Consider the following 23,355-nt stretch of genomic DNA (forward strand, 5'->3'; position numbering starts at 1 on the left):
TCGAACTAATTACTGTTAAAAGCAAATTTACCAGAAAGTAAGCTCATTATTGGAGGTCACAATTTTATCATGGATCCTCACTGGTCTTGTGGATGAGGCTTAGTTGTGTTTTTATATTCCCTCCTCTGCAATTGATTTACTGAAATCGTAGGATTATCTATCTCATTGGCCTGTGGCCCACTGGTACGCCCTGCTCTGAAAATACACCAGGATGTGTTTATTGGTCCATGTTTTTTTCCTTAGAGCTTTGAGGTCATGAGTATGGATTAGGCTTGTGATTTTTGTGAATGTTTGGTTGGGATGCTGTTAATGGGAAATTTAGAGACAAATCAATGGCCTATTTCTAGTATCTGAATTGTGCTGAATGGCAAGAGTTCTGGGTGTAAACTTTATCCCTGGGTTGCTTCCCCTGGCTTTTCTTCACTGACTTCTTTTTAGCATGTTGAATTGTTGTACTGCAACATGCCATGAAAAACTTTGGGAATAAGAATAAGAATGAAGATGAATAAACAAGATTTTGTGTTATTTAAGTTTTTAATTGCTTAAATGATTATGTTGCTCTAAATTTTATGGGAAATAGAATTTAATTTTAGAAAGACAATAGTCTCTCAGTTGACTTCTGGTTCTTTTAAAATTAGTTTAATAAACTTGGATATACTTGGGGAAAGAGCATCTCAGTTATTAAACTTGACACTGTATAGAGATGAGCTGGTACTTTCTTACAGCTACAAAGCTGGTAGCTTTCAAATTTCAGCATTCATCAACACCAACTGGGAAACATGTGAACAGTCTGATTCCTGGGCCCCATCCCATGGTGGGTTAGGATTTGGGTTGAGGTCTAGAATGTGGTAGACACATTCTGTGATTGTCGTATTCCTGATAGCTGCTTCTCCTGTCTGCCTTCTTCCTCCTACTAATCTCCCAGAAAAAATGTTCTTCATGCTTAATTCCTACAGTCTTTCCCTTTTGGTTCTCCCCTCACCAGCCCCAGCTGTATTGAAATATAATCGACACATAACATGTAAATTTAGGTGTAGAACATGTTGATTTGATATACTTATATATTGAAAAATGATTAATTACCACTATCGCTAACACTTCCATCATGTGATATAATTGCCATTTCTTTTTTGTGGTGGTAAAATTTACTATCCTTTTACAAAGTTTCATATGTAATCACTGTGCTGTATATTAGATCCTCAAAACTACTTATTTATTTTAAAGCTGGAAATTTGTACATATATCTCCCTTCCCATCATCATGTATTTTTCTTATCTTTTTTTCCCTGCCCCTCTCTGTTTTTTTTAGGTCAACTCAGATCTTTGGACTTTCCAGTTTTCCCCTCCCTGCTTCCCCCACTATCTAGGTTTTGTGACTAAGTGGTGGGACATCTCCAGTTTATTATCTAGGATTTCTAAGTCTGTGACTTTTAGGGTTTGAAATAGCTCAACTGGAATTCCATCCCCTCCACTAGCTTTGTTCCTAGTGATGGTTCTTAAGGCCCGCTTGACTTCACATTCCAGGATGTCTGGTTCTAGGTGAGTGAGCACACCATTGTGATTATCTGGGTCATGAAGATCTTTTTTGTACAGTTCTGTGTATTCTTGCCACCTCTTCTTAATATTTTCTGCTTCTGTTAGGTCCATACCATTTGTGTCCTTTATTGAGCCCATCTTTGCATGAAATGTTCCCTTGGTATCTCTAATTTTCTTGAAGAGATCTCTAGTCTTTCCCATTCTATTGTTTTCCTCTATTTCTTTGCATTGATCACTGAGGAAGGCTTTCTTATCTCTCCTTGCTATTCCTTGGAACTCTGCTTTCAAATGGATATATCTTTCCTTTTCTCCTTTGCTTTTAGCATTTCTTCTTCTCACAGCTATTTGTAAGCCCTCCTCAGATAGCCATTTTGCTTTTTTGCATTTCTTTTTCTTGGGGATGGTCTTGATCCCTGTCTCCTGTACAATGTCGCGAACCTCTGTCCATAGTTCACCAGGCACTCTTTCAGATCTAGTCCCTTAAATCTATTTCTCACTTCCACTTATAATCAGAAGGGATTTGATTTAGGTCATACCTGAATGGTCTAGTGGTTCTTGCTACGGCATGCTGTGGTCCATGGGGTCACAAAGAGTCGGACACGACTGAGCAACTGAACTGAACTGAACTGAAGTCTGTGACAGAAACCCAACCCAACTTGCCTAACCAAAAAGAGGAAAAAGAAAAGTGGCAGAACAGCCCAGGGGTGAGCCTTGTCTCAGGCACAGTGGATTGAGGCCGGAGTCAAAATATCGCTATCTCCCTGGTTCTCAGCCCAGCTGACCACCGAGGTCTCCATACCTCCAGAAGGCAAGGAGGAGAATACTTTCCTCTTTGAGTGGGAGAGAAAGAGAGGAGAAATACTGATACTTGTGATTCAAAATCTTTTCTTTATCCCAGTTACTTGTATATTACCACAGAAAGACTGATCATGTCAGAGAGTGAGTTTTTGGTTTACACTGGGATCTTTCTTTTAAGGAAAGAATTGAATTAATGAGGTATTGAATAAGTGCATAGTGTTTTGAGATTTTCCCTCAATTACAACCAGTTATAATTGATTTACATTTTAATGAAATTTTATGTTTGAAACTATAAGGCCATGATATTTTTATAAATTTAATAGTGTAGCATTTTAAGCAAAAGTAAATATCTATAAACTGAATGGATTTTTCTTTGAATAGATTTTCATCCATTAGTTAAAACACAGCTTCTTGTAGCATATTGAATTTGGAGTAGGAATCCAATTTCTAAAAATTTAATAAGTTAAAATAATTTGACTCATTGAAACTAATGATTTTTTTCAGCATCTTTAGAAAAATGTTGGCAATTTTACTTAAAGTTATAGAACTTTATCTGATAAATAACCTAACTGAAATGGTGCTATGTTTATTTTGTAAGAATTGTCTATTCTATAGAAATGATTCCACCAACTTAAGCCTTGCTTCATTCCATATTTGTTTCACTTCCTTGAAGAGTTTCCATGTCACTGATACTGCCTGGACATCTTGGTGAAACTAATGGGAAGGGGAAAGAAGTGGAAAATATGAAGTTGCTTAATGACATGTTGTTCTGAAGTTGGCTGAAGAGCTGTTAGGGTCCCTGATGATTAGTTGTATACATCAAGGCATTTGAGCAGAAGAAAGCTGGTAGTTTAGACAGGCAAACTTCCCTGACTTGACATCACAAATTTCCTTTTTCCTCCCTGTATCTTCAAGGTAAGAAGCCAGCACTGTTTTCCTGTTAACATATATTGAAATGCCATGAAAACCAATCCCAACATTGACATGGGAGTTAGAACTTTACATCTCTTCCTACCACAGAATTTCTGTGTACAAACTTCCATGTGCTTGCTTAAGGACAGTCCTAATACATATTCATTATCCTTTTAAAAAATGAATGGGTGAGAGGAGAAGAGCAAAAAGGATCTGATTTTTCTGATTTGTCCTGTTCTGGCATTGCTCCCATCAGCAAAGCCACTCTGAGGGGCCTCTTTATCATGCCTTCACATCACATGGTTGTCAGAGTCCATGGAGACTGTCTTGAGAGAGGGAACTTGCTGCTTCTTAGCAATATTATGGTTTTATGAAGTTGACTTATAATAAATCTGTGGCTCATAACAAATGAGTAAATAATGACTTTCTGTGTCTGCAAAGCTTATAGTAGGTGGGCTGAAAATGAGAGTGAGAAGGCAGGGACGAGGCATGACAGGTCAGCTCAGGAACTCTCCTTTGGCAGCAGGAGGCTGCTTGACACCTGCCTTTAAGGCGCTGATTTTAAATCCTGGAAAGAGAAGATTTCCTCCCCACCCCGACACGGGTCTGTGGGTAAGCATGGGTACCAATGATGTGGCTCAGGTATAGTCGCCACAAGGAGCTGTGACATATGGGAAGAGAACCAGGCTTTAGAGACACAGTGTGGGCCTCAGCTGTGTCATCCACCAGCACGGTGCTCTCATCTGGAGATGCAGGCTGGATTTACAGCTCCATCAGAGGGTGGTTATGGAGACAACATGGAGCGAGTGTGGTGACGGGGCACAGACCAGAGATACCAGAGAGGCAGGAGTCTTAAAGTGACTCCATTTACACTGGGGAGCCGGATTTCATAGTGATTAGGGGAAAGGGCGTAATCTCCACAAACCAAAGGTCAGATAATGGAAATCAGTTAAACTTACGTATAACGTTTAGGTTTTTAAAACATAATTATTTACTTTTTATTTTTGGCGGTGCTGGGTTTTGTTGCTGCGCCAGATGTGTCTGGTTGTGGCGGCGGGGGACTGCTTTCCAAATGTGGCGCGTGGGCTTCTCATTGTTGGAACAGAGGCTCTAGGGTGCATGGGCTTTAGTCGTTGTGGCCTGCAGGCTTAGTTGCCTTGCAATATGTGGGATCTTCATGGACCAGGGGTTGAACTGCTGTCCCTTGCATTGCAAGGCAGTTTCTTATCGATTGAACCACAAGGAAAGTCCCAACATTTAGTTTATAATTACAATTCAGTTTAGGTCAGTCGCTCAATTGTTTCTGACTCTTTGCCACCCCATGAACTGCAGCATACTAGGCTCCCCTGTCCATCACCAACTCCTGGAGCTTGCTTAGACTCATGTCCATTGAGTTGGTGATGCCTTTCAACCATCTCATCCTCTGTCGTCCCCTTCTCCTTCTGCCTTCAATCTGTTCCAGCATCAGGGTCTTTTCCAGTGAGTCAGCTCTTCGCATCAGGTGGCCAAAGTATTGGAGTTTCAGCTTCAGCATCAGTCCTTCCAATGAATATTCAGGACTGATCTCCTTTAGGATGGACTGGTTGGATCTCCTTGCAGTCCAAGGGACTCTCAAGAGTCCTCTCCAACACCACAGTTCAAAAGCATCAATTCTTTGATGCTGAGCTTTCTTTATAGTCCAACTCTCACATCCATACATGACTACCGGGAAAACCATAGCTTTGACTACGCGGACCTTTGTTGGCAGAGTAATGTCTCTGCTTTTTCTTATGCTGCCTAGGTTGGTCGTAGTTTTTCTTCCAAGGAGTGTCTTTTAATTTCATGGCTGCAGTCAACATCTGCAGTGATTTTGGAGCCCAAATATAAAGTCTGTCACTGTTTCCATTGTTTCCCCATCTATTTGCCTTGAAGTGATGGGACCAGATGTCATCGTCTTAGTTTTTTGAATGTTGAGTTTTAAGCCAGCTTTTTCACTCTCCTCTTTCACTTTCATCAAGAGACTGTTTAGTTCCTCTTCACTTTCTGCCATAAGGGTGGTGTCATCTGCATATCTGAGGTTTTTGATATTTCTCCCAGCAATCTTGATTCCAGCTATTGCTTTATCCAGCCCAGCATTTTGCATGATGTACTCTGAGTAGAAGTTAAATAAGCAGGGTGACAATATACAGCCTTGATGTACTCCTTTCCCAATTTGGAAACATGTTGTTGTTCCATGTCCGATTCTAACTGTTGCTCCTTGACCTGCATAGAGATTTCTCAGGTGGCAGGTCAGGTGGTCTGGTATTCCCATCTTTTTTTTTTTTTTTGGTCTGTCATATTCTTTTTTTTTTTTTTTTTAATTAATTAATTAATTAATTTATTTTTTCAGTGGGTTTTGTCATACATTGATATGAATCAGCCATAGATTTACACGTATTCCCCATCCCGATCCCCCCTCCTACCTCCCTCTCCACCCGATTCCTCTGGGTCTTCCCAGTGCACCAGGCCCGAGCACTTGTTTCATGCATCCCACCTGGGCTGGTGATCTGTTTCACCATAGATAATATACATGCTGTTCTTTCGCAACATCCCACCCTCACCTTCTCCCACAGAGTTCAAAAGTCTGTTCTGTACTTCTGTGTCTCTTTTTCTGTTTTGCATAAAGGGTTGTCGTTACCATCTTTCTAAATAAAAGAATATGACAGACAAAAAAAAAAAAGAATTTTCCATAGTTTGTTGTGATCTACACAGTCAAAGGCTTTGGTGTAATTAATAAAGCACAAATAGATGTTTTTCTGGTGTTGTCTTGCTTTTTCTATGATCCAACATGATCCAAAATAGCTTTTCCTATAATCACAGACATGGCCTACTTACTAGAGTGAAAAAAGGAAAAGTGAAGTGTTGATATTTTTAGAGGGTTGGGGGAGTTAATGTTTTCAAAAAAAATTGTATAATACATAATATGATATTTGTCAAACCTCTTGATGAAAGTGAAAGAGGAGAGTGAAAAAGTTGCCTTAAAACTCAGCATTCTGAAAACTAAGATCATGGCACCTGATCTCATCACTTCATGGCAAATAGATGGGGAATCAATGGAAACAGTGACTGACTTTATATTTTGGGCTCCAAAATCACTGCAGATGGGACTGAAACTGAAATTAGAAGATGCTTGCTCCTTGGAAGAAAAGCTATGACCAACCTAGATAGCATATGAAAAAGCAGAGACACTGCTTTGCCCCCAAAGGTCCATCTAGTCAAGGCTATGGTTTTTACAGTAGTCATGTATGGATGTGAGAGTTGGACTATAAAGAAAGCTGAGCGCTGAAGAACTGATGCTTTTGAACTGTGGTATTGGAGAGGACTCTTGAGAGTCCCTTGGACTGCAAGGAGATCCAACCAGTCCATCCTAAGGGAAATCAGTCCTGAATATTCATTGGAAGGACTGATGCTGAAGCTGAAACTCCAATACTTTGGTCACCTGATGTGAAGAACTGACTCACTGGAAAAGACCCTGATGCTGGGAAAGATTGAAGGCAGAAGGAGAAGCGGTGACTTCGGATGAGATGGTTGGATGGCATCACCAACTCAATGGACATGAGTTTGAGCAAGCTCCGGGAGTTGGTGATGGACAGGGAAGCCTCATGTGCTGGAGTTCATGGTGTCTTAAAGAGTCGGGAACGCCTGAGTGACTGAACTGACTGACTGAACCAATCACGAAAGTCATATTATAAGAACTGTCCCAGGCTGCTATCAGCCTTCCCGTGGCCTCTTTTTAATCTTATGACATTCAAATTGCACTTAAAATTTTCTCCTTCATTTATCAACTATTCTAACTTTGCCAGACCCTTCATTATCAGTGGTTTAGCATATGATTCTAGTTCTTCAAAATCATTTTAATTGACTTTTATAAAATTCTGAGTCTTTTATCAGTTCATGCAGTTTCTCTTTGCATCAATTTATTGTTGGAACATCTGAATTTCAGTGAGGGACCAACTGAAAGAAATATAAGTGGCAGGGATCAATTTTAAATGAATGGAGACTCATATAAAAAGTCTTAAGTTTTTTGTTTTGTGAAACTTTTGCATTCTTCTTCAGTTTCTTAATAGTGTGTGACTGGATAGATTACCTAGGTAGAAAGGATTTTTTTCTTTGTCAAAAAACATTGGAGACTATAGTGCTATGAAAATGTAGGTAGTCCTTTTGGGAACAGTTTCAAAACAGTTTTTATCTTAATACTTGAATCAAAATTAAGCTTGGTGTCAATAAGCAGGGTCATGATATAGAATACAACTATTTATCATCCACATACTAAATATTCATTTAAGTTTTTGATTCTTCCAGATCATTCTATATACCATGGAAATCTTGGGTACTGGTATTTTATTATTATTTTATTTTTAACAGAAGTAATAGATGATTTACAGTATTATGTTAGTTTTAGGTATATAACATAGTGGTTCAATATTTTTATAGGCTATATAACACTTAAAGTTATTACAATACAATGGCTGTATTTCCTTTTACTATAAAATATATTCTTGAAGCTTATTTATTTTATACATAATAGTTTGTGTCTCAATCCCCTACGTATATCTTGCCACTCCCCACTTCCCTCTCTCCACTGATTGCCACTAGTTTGTCCTCTATATCTGTGAGTTTATTTTGTTTTAATAATTTGGTTCATTGTTTAGATTCCACATATAGTTGATAATATACAGTATTAGTCTTTTTTGGATGGCTATTGTGGCTAAATCTAAAGAAAATTCAACATTTATTTATAGTGTTGTTTAGTAATTTCATATTCTTATTTTCTTATTAGTAGGAGTCAACTCTGTTCATGTATTTGAAAAATATTTATGAAAATTATTATTTTATACAGGATATAGCATGTAAGAGAAAGAGTAATTTGTCCTCAAAGACATGGCAAGACATGTCCTCAAAATCTGGAAAGACATGAATATTTATGATTAGATTCTGAGGCATTGTGAGGTACATGAGATACGAATGGTATACAAAGACTGCTAGAATTCAGTAGTAGGAATGCTGCCTTCTGTCTCTGCGTTCTTCAAGATGAAAGTGGTCCTAAGGCCTTGAAGATGGAGTAGGTGCAGGAGGTGGAGAGGATGGCATGAGCAATGCTGGGCACGCTGTAAGCATTTTCATGAGGAACAGATAGTTACCCTTCTATGGAGGAACTTTGTAAAGAGCTTTGTGTTTGTTTATAGTAGTATAAAGAAATCCACTAAAAACCACCTTCCCTTCTCCACTGTGAACCCCCAGAAACACCACTCAAATCCATGCTGTTCTTACCTCTCACCTGCAGTATGCAATGGCCTGCTAACTTCAGGTCTCAGCTTAATCAGTTTAATTGTCACTACCTGTGAGAAGCCTGTCCACTCACCCTGCCTAAACCTGGTCCCACTCCTGCCCCTTTTTCACTTCTCTTGTAACCCTTTAATTATGTGTTTTACATGATTGGGAGTATTGTCACTGAAAGAGTGCTATGGGGAGAGACTAGATGGATTGTCTGGGGGAAAATACAAGCATTGGAGAGGTCTTTTATTTTTTTTATTTTATTTTTTCCATTTATTTTTATTAGTTGGAGGCTAATTACTTTACAATATTGTAGTGGTTTTTGCCATACATTGACATGAATCAGCCATGGATTTACATGAGTTCCCCATCCCGATCCCCCCTCCTGCCTCCCTCTCCATCCCATCCCTCTGGGTCTTCCCAGTGCACCAGCCCTGAGCACTTGTCTCATGCATCTAACCTGGGCTGGTGATCTGTTTCACCCTTGATATTATACTTGTTTCAATGCTGTTCTCTCAGAACATCCGAACCGCACCTTCTCCCACAGAGGCCAAAAGTCTGTTCTGTACATCTGTGTCTCTTTTTCTATTTTGCATATAGGGTTATCATTACCATCTTTTTAAATTCCATATATATGCATTAGTATACTGTATTGGTCTTTATCTTTCTGGCTTACTTCACTCTATATAATGGGCTTCAGTTTCATCCATCTCATTAGAACTGATTCAAATCAATTCTTTTTAATGGCTGAGTAATATTCCATGGTGTATATGTACCACAGCTTCCTTATCCATTTGTCTGCTGATGGGCATCTAGGTTGCTTCCATGTCCTGACTATTATAAACAGTGCTGCGATGAACATTGGGGTGCACGTGTCTCTTTCAGATCTGGTTTCCTCGGTGTGTGTGCCCAGAAGTGGGATTGCTGGGTCATATGGCAGTTCTATTTTCAGTTTTTTAAGGTGGAGAGGTCTTTTAAGAAGTGATGGCCAGGACTTCCCTGGTCGTCCATTGGTTAAGATCCCATGCTTCCGTTGCAGAGGATGTGAGTTTATTCCCTGATTAGGGTACTGAGATCTCACAGACGAAGTAGTGTGATGAAAAAATAAAAATAAATAAATAAAAAATATGCTAAAGTCATTAAAAACTTTACAAAAAGAAATGATGGCCTAGATCTGGTCTGATGTGAATTTGACTTAGGGCTGTTGTGGCAATGGGAATGGAAGAAAGTACCTGTGGAGTATAGAGTATTTGTAGTTAATCTCAAAACAGTTAAACCAAATCTTAATTATTTTCTCTTACTTCTCTGGCTGCATATCCAGTGGTTTAATACTAAATCAACAGCTTGAAAGCTCTGTTGGAGTCAGTCTTTAAAATTAACAACTTTTGGAACTTAAAATTAGGTCTATTTTTATCTACCCCTTTCCAAGTTTTATAGGTTGGCTATTATTACATTTGGATCATAACATATTTGCTAAAATTGTGGGGAGAAGAGCCTTTTTCTAAAGGGCAGCAGCCTGGAGGAAAAATTGCATTTCCTGATTCTTCATGACCCAGTTAAATACGATGGTGTGATCACTCACCTAGAGCCAGACATCCTGGAGTGTGAAGTCAAGTGGGTCTTAGGAAGCATTACTACAAACAAAGCTAGTGGAGGTGATGGAATTCCACTTGAGCTATTTCAAATCCTAAAAGATGATGCTGTGAAAGTGCTGTACTCAATATGTCAGCAAATTTGGAAAACTCAGCAGTGGTCACAGGACTGGAAAAGGTCAGTTTTCATTCTAATCCCAAAGAAAGGCAATGCCAAAGAATTCTCAAACTACCTCACAATTGCACTCATCTCACACACTAGTAAAGTAATTCTCAAAATTCTCCAAGCCAGGCTTCAGTGATATGTGAACCGTGGATTTCCAGATGTTCAAGTTGGTTTTAGAAAAAGCAGAAGAACCAGAGATCAAATTGCCAACATCTGTTCGATCATTGAAAAAGCAAGAGAGTTCCAGAAAAACATCTATTTCTGCTTTATTGACTATGCCAAAGCTTTTGACTATGTGGATCACAATAAACTGTGGACAATTCTGAAAGAGACAGGTCTCTGAAAGAGACCACCTGACCTGCCTCTTGAGAAACCTGTATGCAGGGTCAGGAAGGAACAGTTAGAACTGGACATGGAGCAACCAACTGGTTCCAAATAGGAGAAGGAGTACATCAAGGCTGTATATTGTCATCCTACTTATTTAACTCATATGCAGAGTACATCATGAGAAACGCTGGGCTGGAAGGAACACAAGCTGGAATCACGATTGCCGGGAGAAATATCAATAACCTCAGATATGCAGATGACACCACCCTTATGGCCAAAAGTGAAGAAGAACTGAAGAGTCTCTTGATGAAAGCGAAAGAGGAGAGTGAAAAAGTTGGCTTAATGCTCAACATTCAGAAAACTAAGATCATGGCATCTGACCCCATCACTTCATGGCAAATAGGTGGGGAAACAGTGGAAACAGTGGCTGACTTTATTTTTTTGAGCTCCAAAATCACTGCAGATGGTGATTGCAGCCATGAAATTAAAAGATGCTTGCTACTTGGAAGGAAACTTATGACCAACCTGGACAGCATATTAAAAAGCAGAGACATTACTTTGCCAACAAAGGTCCGTCTGGTCAAAGCTATGGTTTTTCCAGTGGTCATGTATGAATGTGAGAGTTGGACTATAAAGAAAGCTGAGCGCCGAAGAGTTGCTGCTTTTGAACTGTGGTGTTGGAGAATACTCTCTAGAGTCCCTTGGACTACAAGGAGATCCAACCAGTCCATCCTAAAGGAGATCAGTCCTGGGTGTTCATTGGAAGGACTGATGGTAAAGCTGAAACTCCAGTACTTTGGTCACATGATGCAAAGAGCTGACTCATTTGAAAAGACCCTGATGCTGGGAAAGTTTGAGGGCAGGAGGAGAAGGGGACTACAGAGGATGAGATGGTTGGATGGCATCACTGACTCAATGGACATGAGTTTGGATAGGCTCCGGGAGTTGGTGTTGGACAGGGAGGCCTGGCGTGCTGTGGTTCATAGGGTCGCAAAGAGTCAGACACGACTGAGCGACTGAACTGGACTGAACTGAACTGATACTTTAACACCTGAAAAGAGGACGTGAGGGACAGCTTCAGTCAGCCCAAGCTCTCTGTTGAATGCCCTGAAATCATTTATTGGTAGGCTGTATAGGAGGGTTTTTTCTGTTCTCAATCATTTTCTTAGCACATCCTTGATGAGTAAGCTTGCATTGGGTTATGTATGGGTTTATGTATGATAAGCAATGAATAATGAATATCCTTTCTCTTAGCAAGTAGGCACTGTGAACAGCCACTGGGGCGGGGTCTTAGTTGAGAATTTGGTGATAACTTTCTTCATCTCCGGCTTCCCTCGTGACTCAGCTGGTAAATAATCTGCCTGCAATGCAGGAGACCTGGGTTTGATCCCTGGGTTGGGAAGATCCCCTGGAGAAGGGAACGGCTCCCCACTCCAGTATTCTAGCCTGGAGAATTCCATGGACTATAGTCCATGGGGTTGCAAAAAGTCAGACATGACTGAGCGACTTTCACTTCTTCATGTCAGGTGACACTTTGCCTTTTGGGGTCTAATGGCTTACTGTTTTCTCTTCCCAGACCTCTCACATCTGTGCTTATTTCAGACACATTATATTTTCTTTAGTGTCTCTTGACATAAATATAATTCACCCCACTTTGTTTTCCTCATTTATATAGTAAAACACAAATAGGATTTGAAGTATATAATATATGTATATGTGTTGTGTATGCATATGCATGTGGTGTATTTGAAGGAGTTTGAAGGGTTAACAGAGATGTTAGTCATTATTATTATTTTTTTTCAGTCTAAGAAGTTAAAATCTGAGGTTGCATTTCCAGTCTGTAAAAATCTTTTCATAATGAATATTTTCAGTGTTTGCTGTTCAGGTGAAGTTTAATAAATTGACCTCCAGATTCTTTAACAAACATTTCAAATGAAAACACTTGTTTAATGTATTTGTCATCTGCTGCTGTCTTTATCTTCTAAACAAAATCTGCTGCTTTTGGAAATGAAATTGTATATACTAAGGCGTTTTGCAATTTGTGTAGTAATTATAACTCTCTCGACCTCTGGAATAAAGGTGATTTTGTTTTGATTGTTGTTTAAGCAGATGTCTGTTAATGCGAGAGAGAAACCTATTGCAGACCTAATCATAATTAGAAGAGGAGGGTGTTCCCCGCCCCGCCCCAGGAGTGTTATATCATGTTAAATTGTGTCCTTTGGGAATGGGACATAGAGCCTCACAGAGGCTCACAGTGGGGTGGATTGTCTAAGGAGCTTTAAAGGACCAGCTGTCTTTTGAATAAATATGGTGACTACTAATCAGTTTCCCTTACCATTAGCTTTATCTACTAAAGTTTTTCATGGATGACAGTCCAAAGAACATTTGTCTTTCTTATTGCAAAAAACATAGGTATGAAACCAAGACACCAGTGAAGAATTCTTAGATATCAACAGAAAATATGAAGCAGTTGTTACCTGTTGTTTGAGTAACACTGATTTTCCCATAAGAGAAGATTGCATTGAAATGTGGTAGTTATAAACTCAAATTTTAACTGTAGAGTAGTTTAATTTTTAAAATTTTTATGCAACTTTGCAAATTTATTTCTACATGGTATTTGATCTTGTTTATTATGGAGACATGAACTCTTAAAAAATACACTACTTTTATTATAAGGGAAAAATGAAGTTTTCCAATGCAGGTTTGGTAATGATTACAGTGATTAGCCTCATTGTAATCTCAGCATTTTTATTTTATTTCTTTTCCACTAATCCAAGTTATGTAGAGTAAAACATCTGAGTGAGGTTTTTAAACACTGAGCTGATTCCTTTAGAGATATATTGGCATAGTTAATTGTAACTAATAAATTCTAAGACCATTACTAAGCAGAAACTTGCATTTGAGTGTTTGTTTTGTCCCTGGCCTCATAATAACTAGCACCCCAGGCCCACCTTCACAAGAGTCTTTGGGACACAGTTACTGAGATGTATTGCTTTTATTTTAAACACCCAAAGTAGTATTGATTTTCTCGGCCTCATCAATGCCTCTGGGATTCTGTTTTCAGTTAGATTGAAAATCCAGAATTGAGTCTTAATTTGCTCCCTCACTTTTATCCCGTATATCCAATATGTCACGAAGTTTTGGGGCTCGCTCTTTGAAATATTTCTGATTTACTGTGTTATTACTTTGAAATATTGCTGTAAAATGAACTGAATTCTTTTCTTAATGAAATCTATTCTTAACACTCAGTGCTGGATGTCTTAACTAATCAGTTAGCTTTTAACTGTTTTCCTCATCTCTGTTTTCTTCCTCTTAAAATCAGTCCTTTATAAGCTTTCAGATTAACTTTCTCATGCTTTCTCATGCTTAAATTTCATATTTTGATTCTTCTGCTTAAGATCCTGGAATGGCTCCCTGCTCACTGGTGAGGTTCCAAGTATATTACTTCACATTCTTTGCCCAGGTTTTTTCTGATCTTCTTTTCTCTCCCTTATCTCACATCACACTACACGCAGCAACTGGCTTGAAACTGCTGGCTCTAAAAGTTCCTTTAAAGTGGGTGGTTTGGAAGTTGGAATTAACTTTATTTTTAAATAGAAACAATTCCTTAAGAGCTGTGGTTGAGTTCCTTTTAGAATTCAAAATGTAAATATATTTCTGTGTATGGTGTTAGAAAGTGTTCTAGTTTCATTCTTTTACAAGTGGTTGACCAGTTTTCCCAGCACCATTTGTTAAAGAGATTGTCTTTTCTCCATTGTATATTCTTGCCTCCTTTGTCAAAGATAAGGTGTCCATAGGTGTGTGCATTTATCTCTGGGCTTTCTATTTTGTTCCATTGATCTATATTTCTGTCTTTGTGCCAGTACCATATTGTCTTGATGACTGTAGCTTTGCAGTATAGCTTGAAGTCAGGCACATTGATTCCTCCAGTTCCATTCTTCTTTCTCAAGATTGCTTTGGCTATGTGAGGTTTTTCATATTTCCATACAAATTGTGAAATTATTTTTCTAGTTCTGTGCAAAATACCGTTGGTCACTTGATAGGGATTGCATTAAATCTATAGATTGCTTTGGGTAGTATACTCATTTTCACCATATTGCTTCAACCAATCCATGAACATGGTATATTTCTTAAAGATTTAAATGTAAGACCAGAAACTATAAAACTCCTGAAGGAAAACATAGGCAAAACACTCTCTGACATATATCACAGCAGGATCCTCTATGACCCACCTCCCAGAGTAATGGGAATAAAAGCAAATATAAACAAACAGGGCCTAATTAAACTTAAAAGCTTTTGCACAGCGAAGGAAACTATAAGCAAGGTGAAAAGACAGCCTTCAGAATGGGAGAAAATAATAGCAACCAAGCAACTGACAAAGAATTAATCTCAAAAATATACAAGTAACTCCTGCAGCTCAATTCCAGAAAAATATACAACCCAATCAAAAAATGGGCCAAAGAACTAAACAGACATTTCTCCAAAGAAGACATACAGATTGCTAACAAATGCATGAAAAGATGCTCAACATCACTCTTTATCAGAGAAATGCAAATCAAAACCATGATGAGGTACCATCTCATGCCAGTCAGAATGGCTGCTATCCAAAACTCTACAAACAATAAATGCTGGAGAGGGTGCGGAGAAAAGGGAACCCTCTTACACTGTTGGTGGGAATGCAAACTAGTACAGCCAACATGGAGAACAGTGCGGAGATTCCTTAAAAAACTGGAAATAGAACTGCCATATGACCCAGCAATCCCACTCCTGGGCATACACACCAAGGAAACCAGATCTGAAAGAGACACGTGCACCCCAATGTTCATCACAGCACTGTTTATAATAGCCAGGACATGGAAGCAACCTAGATGCCCATCAGCAGACAAATGGATAAGGAAGCTGTGGTACATATACACCATGGAATATTACTCAGCCATTAAAAAGAATTCATTTGAACCAGTTCTAATGAGGTGGATGAAACTGGAGCCTATTATACAGAGTGAAGTAAGTCAGAAAGAAAAACGCCAATACATTATACTAATACCTATATATGGAATTTAGAAAGATGGTAATGATAATCCTTTATGCGAGACAGCAGAAGAGACACAAACATCTGCAGAACCTCTGTTTTTCATTTTGTTTCTTCCCTCTCATATCTTCTTCCTTGCTTGCTTCTCCATAACCATCCTTGCAGTTAGGATGTATGAATGCTTTTCATACATTTCTTCTTTTCCTCTAATCCTTTAAGACTTACCTCAGATCTCCTTCAGCCAATCTTTTGTCTTGCAGATCTTCAGTTTTCTCATCTGAAAACAGAGATGATAGCATTTTTCAAACTTAATTCATATTATTTTGGGGTCTCACTTGAGGTGATAGAAGTGAAAATGTTTTGAAAACTGTAAAATATTTTATAAATATTCTATTACTGTCACTTCCTGATGCCCCATGAGCATTTACTAGCTCTATCACATACTTGGGGGACAAATTGTACATGTACATGAAGTGTCATTAATATCAGGTTGAATTCTTTCATTTGTGAATTTTTTCCTCTCAAAGTTCTTGAAGAGTAAGGGCCGTGTTACATGCCTTAGGGAAAGAAAAGGAAGAATTTGAAAGGAAACCTTACTCTCTTTACTGTTTGGTATACTGTATAGTTTTATGCCAGTCATAGATGCTTCATTCATTTTTTTTTTTTTTCAGAGTTCAGTTAGGCTAGCAAATTAACACATTTCTAGCTTATTTTTGCTTTTCCACTAAAAATAAATGTTATTTATTCATTTTCTTTTGACCTGTCTCTTGTTTTCTCTTTGTAAAAATGAAACTGCTCAAGGTAGGGACTTGATCTTTTCCTCTGTTTTATCTTTAATGCCTTTCACAAGGGAGGTACTCAATAAAAGTTTGTTGAATGTGTGAATAAATGAATGAACCCAGTAATGATGAGAAAATAAAATTTCAACCTTTATCTCTGGCTGGAGGACCAGAGAGTGGCCCTTGTCAGGCCATTGCTATAGGGCTAAGACTTGGGCTTCAGGATAGCTTTTCCTCATTGCCTACAAGGCTCTTTTTTTCTTTCTGTTTTTGGGACTATGCTGTGAATAATTGAGGGTGCTGATAATCTACTCTCCCAATAATTGTGGGGATCAAGGGAGTATTAAAATCAGTACTTCTTGGTATAATTAAAGTAGAATGTAGTCACTAACATTATTAATATTAATAGTTAAAGACAATTGAGCACTTATATGCCAGGCACTGTTCTAAATGTTCTACCTGTACTGATTCATTTAGTTTTCTCCAAAATTCTATGTTGGAACCAGGTGTTATTATGTCTCTGTTGTACTGATGGGAAGATGTAAGCACAGAGAGTTAAAGTAAATTTTTCAAGATGACAGAGCAACTTAATAATAGAGAGATGACTGAAACCCATAATCAGAGTTTGGAACTTATTCTTTTTTCCATTGTGTTTTACCTATCTCTCTGATTAAATAGAGGTCATTAAAAAATAACATAGTTTTCGTATACATCCCTTTTCCCCCCTTTTTTCAGGTGTAATTTGCTGTGGCTTAAAGCAGTAAAGATTCTCGCCTATTTCTTACAGGGAAATCGCTTAGTTACGTACAGCCTGCATTTTCTATTTGACTACAGTGTGTTAGGAGTTAATTATTTATGGTGCTTGTTGAAGCTGATGTGGTGCCGAGCTCACTCTGGGTTCACAGACAAAGAATGGCCTGTTGAAATTCACTAAAATGAAAATTTCATGAAACCTCACATTAGAGGTTGGCCTGAATTTTAGGCTTCATGGATTTGAAGTTGTGTAACAGTTATGGGTTATATGATGTCAGAGTTACTATATACTGCATCAGAAAGCAAGCGCTAAATTTGTGAAGAGGAGTATTAGTTTAAATTAATGAAGAGGAGTATTAATTTAAATTTATGAAGAGGAGTATTAGTTTCTCTGTTCACTTTATTTCTGTCCTTTTTACACAGGACATCTCGCCCACCAATCCCAGTGATTTTTTAAATTCAAGTATAGTGCTAAAAGTGTGAGATCAACTTTATCACAGAAATTAATTGAATAAATATATTTGCAAGTACTGTGACCTTGGCAGTGGCAGAATTTTCCCCTTCACCCAAGTGTTTGTGAAAATGGATGAGGGGATGGGAGAAATTAGGGAACCCTTCTCTTTTCTTCCCTTGGCCCAGGTATCCAAGATTATTAGTTAATAATGTAAACATTGAACTCAGGATTACTTTATTTTTAATGGAAGTTCTTGTTGACATTCTAGAACACCTTATAGGAGAGGTCTTTTGAAAAGATGTAATATGTTGAAGAGGCCAGCACGTACTGGGGATGCAGAATAAGTGTTAAATCCATAAACCTATTGATGAATGTAGTAGTCATAAAAGAGGTAGTGAAGAAGAGAGCTGTGTAGAGCCTATGGCTCTGCATAGAGTCATACATAATTTCATGGCTACAGTCACCATCTGCAGTGATATTGGAGCCCAAGAAAATAAAGTCTGTCACTGTTTCCATTGTTTCCCCATCTACGTGCCATGAAGTCATAGGACCAGATGCCATGATCTTCGTTTTTTGAATAAAGTTCAGAGGTCTTGGAAAGAATCTCTGTTAGAGTCTGGCAATGGAGAAGAAACTGGGTATCTATGACTAGACTCAAAGTGAGCCAGCAGGGGGCTGAATCTAAGTTCAAACAGGAAAGGCTTTGTTCTTTTAGATGGGAGCCAAAGGAAATAACTTATCATGATCTAGATGGTAGAAATATTGTGGACCAGCTAGAAATCAGGGGTGGCTATGGGCAGGCCCAGAAAAGGGACTCAAGGTGTTAAGTCATGAGTATCTTGGAGATAGTAAGGAGTGTCTCCTAGGAACTTAACGGGTATCTTGGAGAAGGATGCTCACTGGTCACTGATCTGCTTATTCAACATTTATTGATACCTACTTTGTACTACCTACTGGTACAAATTGGGAAAGGAGTACGTCAAGGCTGTATATTGTATTGCTACTTATTTAACTTATATGCAGAGTACCTCATGTGAAATGCTGGGCTGGATGAAGCATAAACTGGAATCAAGATTACCTGGAGAAATATCAATAACCTCAGATATGCAGATGAAAACACCCTTATGGCAGAAAGCAAAGAGAAACTAAAGAGCCTTTTGATGAAAGTAAAAAAGGAGAGTGAAAAGACTGGCTTAAAACTCACCATTCAAAAATGAAGATCATAGCATCCGGTCTCATCACTTCATGGCAAATAGATGGGGAAACAATGGAAGCAGTGACAAACTTTATTTTCCTGGGCCCCAAAATCACTGCAGATGGTGACTGCAGCCATGAAATTAAAAGATGCTTGCTTGGAAGAAAAGCTATGACCAACTTAGACAGCATATTAAAAAGCGGAGACACTACTTTGCCAACAAAGTTCTATCTAGTCAAAGCTATGGCTTTTCCAGTGGTCATGTATGTGAGAGTTGGACTATGAAGAAAGCTGAGTGCCAAATAATTGATGCTTTTGAACTGTGGTGTTGGAGAAGACTCTTGAGAGTCCCTTGGACTGCAAGGAGATCCAACCAGCCCATCCTAAAGGAAGTCAGTCCTGAATATTCATTGGAAGGGCTGATGCTGAAACTGAAGCTCTAATACTGTGGCCGCCTGATGCGAAGAACTGACTCACTGGAAAAGATCCTGATGTTGGGAAAAATTGAAGGCAGGAGGAGAAGGGGATGACAGAGGATAAGATGATTGGATGACATCACCAGCTTGATGGACATGAGTTTGAGCAAGGTCTAGGAGTTGGTGCTGGAGGGGGAAGCCTGGCATGCTGCAGTCCATGGGGTTGCAAAGAGTCGGACACAACTGAGTGACTGAACTGAACTGTTTACTAGGCACTGTTGGAAATGCTGGGGATGAAGCAGTGGGCAAACAGATGAATTTGTGAAGCTTACATTCTTTTTTTTTTTTTTAATTCTCAGCTTTATTGAGGTATAATTGATAATACAGTTGTAAGATATTTAATGTTTACATCATGATGATTTGATATTCATGTACATTGTGAAAGGATTCCCACCATCCAGTTAATGAACACCTTCATCACCTCATTTATTATTTTTTTTGATAAGTACATTTAAATTCTGCTCTCTTAGCAAATTTCAATTATATAATATGGTGTTATTAACTGTAGTCATTCATCATTCACTTTAGCTCCTCAAACCTTATTCATCTGAAAATTGAGCGTTTGTAGCCTTTACCAACCTCCCCGTTATTCCCATCTTGCAGCCCACGGTAACCACTTTTCTGGTTTGTTTCTAGGTGTTTGACTTTTCTTTTCAAATTAGATTCCACGTATAAGTGAGATAATACATTTCTTTCTCTGACTTATTTCATTTAGCATGATGCTTCAGTGTTCAGCTATGTTGTTCTAAACAGCAGGATTTTCTTCTTTCTCACAGCTGGATAATATTCCATTGTATGTATTGCATACATACATTAATATTGCATCTTCTTTATCCATTTATTTGTTAAATGACACTGAGGTCGTCTACATATTTTGGCCATAACAAATAACACGACAATGAACATGGGCGTGTAGATGTCTCTTCTAGATCCTGTTTTCATTTCTTTTGGACACAGAAGTGGAATTGCTGTATCGTTGTTGTTGTTGTTCAGTTGCCCAGGCATGTTCAAGTCTTGTTGACCCCATGGACTGCAGCAAGCCAGGCGTCCCTGTCCCTCAACATCTCCCTGAATTTGCCCAAGTTTATGTTCATTGCATCGGTGATGCTGTCCAGCCATCTCATCCTTTGATGCCCTGTTCTCCTTCTGCCCTCAATCTTTCCCAGCATCAGGGACTTTTCTGATGAGTTGTCTGTTCACATTAGATGACCAAAATACTGGAACTTTAGCTTTGGCATCAGTCCTTCCAGTGAATATTCAGGGTTGATATTCCTTAAGATTGACTGATTTGATCTCCTTGCTATATCATATGGTAGTTCTATTTTTAATATTTTGAAAAATCTCCATATGGTTTTCTATAATGGCTGTAGTGATTTGCATTTCCTCCAACAGTGCAGGAGAGTTTCCTTTTTTCCACGTCCTAGCTAACATTTGTTATTTGTTTGGTTTTTGATGGTAAGCCATTCTGACAGATATGAGGGGATATCTCATTGTGGTTTTGATTTGCATTTCCCTGATGATTAGAAATTTTGAGCATTTTTTCTTGTGCCTGTTCTTTGGAAGAATGTCTATTCGGATCTTCTGCCTATATTTTAGTAGGGTTGTTTGTTTTCTTTGATATTGAGTTGCATGAGCTCTTTGTATATGTTGGCTCCTTATCGTTTGTTGAGCTCCTTATCAGGATGTGTCATCTCCTCATATTCAGCTCCTTGTCAGTCACATCATTTACAAACATTTTCTTCCGTTAAGTAGGTTGTCCTTTTGTTTTGTCAGTGGTTTACTTTACTGTGCCAAAACTTTTAAGTTTAGTTAGATACCATTTATTTACTTTTGCGTTTGTTTCCTCTGCCTTAGGAAACAGAACCAAAAAAATATTGCAATGATTTATGTCAAAGAAATTTTGGTCTGTGTTTTCCTCTAGGAGTTTTATGGCTTCAGGTCTTCAAGTTTTTAATCCATTTTTAGTTGCTTTTTTTGTGTATGGTGCAAGGCAGTGGCCAAGTTGCATTCTTTTCACCTAGTTGCCCAGTTTTTCCAATCACCTTTTATTGAGGAGACTATTCTTTCCCCAAGCTTGCCTTCTTATAGGGGAAAATACACAAGAACCAAATAAGTGCATGGTACTCTGTGGTACATCAGATCATAGTAATTGCTTTTGAGAAAAGTAGAGCAAGGAAGGAGGGGTGGGAAATGCTTGGATGTTGCAGTTTTAAATGGGATGGTCAACTCCATGTAAGTGAGGAGGTAACATTTGGGCAAATTCCTGAAGAAGGATTTGGTGGGTTTTATTCCTATGAGAAGGAATTTGAGTACATGAACTTGTCCTCACTGGTGTGTTTCAACTCTGTTTAACATGGGTCAGAATTTTCTGTCCTGCTATTTGAAAATTTAATTGCATCAACAAATAGCTATGTGAGTTGGGTGAAGGAGAGGAGGATGCTATTTTTGAAGGAGGAAGGATAGACATAGAAGGGATGGTAGGGAAAGCCCCTTCTTAATTGCTATGAGGATAATGTGGCCAGTCGTGAAAGTGAGGCCACAGGTGTTTGATGACCTTTGCCATCATGTGACCTCAGTCTATGGGAGTTGTTCCTGACATCATCAGTTGACAGATAATGTAGAGCAGTACATTTTATTTTGACAGCAGATTATTGCATGGGTTAGGCTTTAACAAACACAAAGTCATTGGCTGTGAAGCTTAAATGTAATTCCTTGCATTGTAGTGCTAATGCTTTGTACGTGTTTGTCTCTACAGCTTTGTAGGAAGTCAACTTCAGAGAGGCAGACGGGATGGCTAGCTCAGCCCGGGAGCACCTGCTTTTTGTAAGGCGTCGAAATCCTCAGATGCGGTACACCCTGAGTCCAGAGAACCTCCAGAGCCTGGCTGCCCAGAGCTCCATGACTGAGAATATGACCCTACAGCGGGCCAACAGTGACACAGATCTGGTGACCTCTGAGAGCCGCTCCAGCTTGACGGCCAGCATGTATGAGTACACGCTGGGGCAAGCCCAGAACCTCATCATCTTCTGGGACATTAAAGAGGAGGTCGATCCCAGTGATTGGATTGGACTGTATCACATAGGTGAGTCAAGTGAACTGGACTTGCTTGTGACTTAGCACATAGATTTTGCTCTGACATTATACTATTTTGTGTTTTCTCCTGGGAAGAAATTCACATACATAAATTAAAAAAGCCATATCCTGGGAATTTTTTCTTCTTCTTTGAGGTAGGGGAATCAACAATTATAAATACCTTTGCTGGTATGAATTCTGTGGTTAATTTCTACCCTAATTAAATGTCAGAACCTGCAGTATTTTCTTCTTAAAACTTCACTTTACCCTTGATCATTAGCTGCATTTTGGAAAGAGGTGGCTATAAACATTTATTAGTATTTTTAAACCAATGAAAAAGATGTTTGGATATAGATAACTGATATAAAAAATGTTCTGTATTTTCAGAAGGTTGAATTACATTAAGAATAACTTGCAGTCTAAGGTATCTTTTTATTTCAAAATTCCTTGATGTGTCCTAGATCAATTCGGTGAAGAAAGTGTCGTAGTCCTCTAACAAATAACTTAGAAATAGGTTGCTATTTGTTTTAATAAAAGTGCCCCAACCCTGTTTAGCTTATTTGTATCTTTTTTCATAGGTGAGTGCATGATGAATAAGCGTGTCCCAGAAAATATAGTATCTGTTACTTGAGTTGAAAGCAAAAGTAAAACCTACTAACCAGTCATAAAGAAATCTAAATCAAATCTAGTAAGAAAATCTTAACATTCCCCAAAGTTGGAGAACTTTATCACTGAATGAAGGGAATTCTTAAAAAAAAAAAATTAACAACAGATGTCTTATCAGAAGGCATTGTTCCTTTCAATGTAGATTATAAGCCACGCACTTTGTGTGTGTGTGTGTGTGTGTGTGTGTGTGTGTGTGTGTGTGTGAATAGAGTGGGAGTAGGGTGGGAAAAACTAGTCTATGCACTGCTTCTCTACCAGGTCCCCTACTTCCTCTACGGGACATTTGGCAGTGTTTGGTGATGTTTTTGC

The 23,355-nt window shown here is 38.6% G+C and overlaps 1 protein-coding gene across 3 annotated transcripts in view; it reads left to right on the top strand.

Annotated features, from left to right (window-relative positions):
• The window catches only part of HECW2 (HECT, C2 and WW domain containing E3 ubiquitin protein ligase 2), a 420,397-nt gene that overhangs the window by 154,799 nt on the left and 242,243 nt on the right, over positions 1 to 23,355 (top strand). For all 3 annotated transcript variants that reach the window (XM_043445118.1, XM_043445119.1, XM_043445120.1), the window contains exon 2: positions 22,064 to 22,390. In XM_043445118.1, the coding sequence (XP_043301053.1) occupies positions 22,099 to 22,390 (292 nt within the window). In that variant the 5' untranslated portion in view covers positions 22,064 to 22,098. The remainder of the gene's footprint in view (positions 1 to 22,063; positions 22,391 to 23,355) is intronic.

The sequence above is a fragment of the Cervus canadensis genome, chromosome 24 (genome assembly GCF_019320065.1).
Source record: "Cervus canadensis isolate Bull #8, Minnesota chromosome 24, ASM1932006v1, whole genome shotgun sequence".
Taxonomy (NCBI): Eukaryota; Metazoa; Chordata; class Mammalia; order Artiodactyla; family Cervidae; genus Cervus; species Cervus canadensis.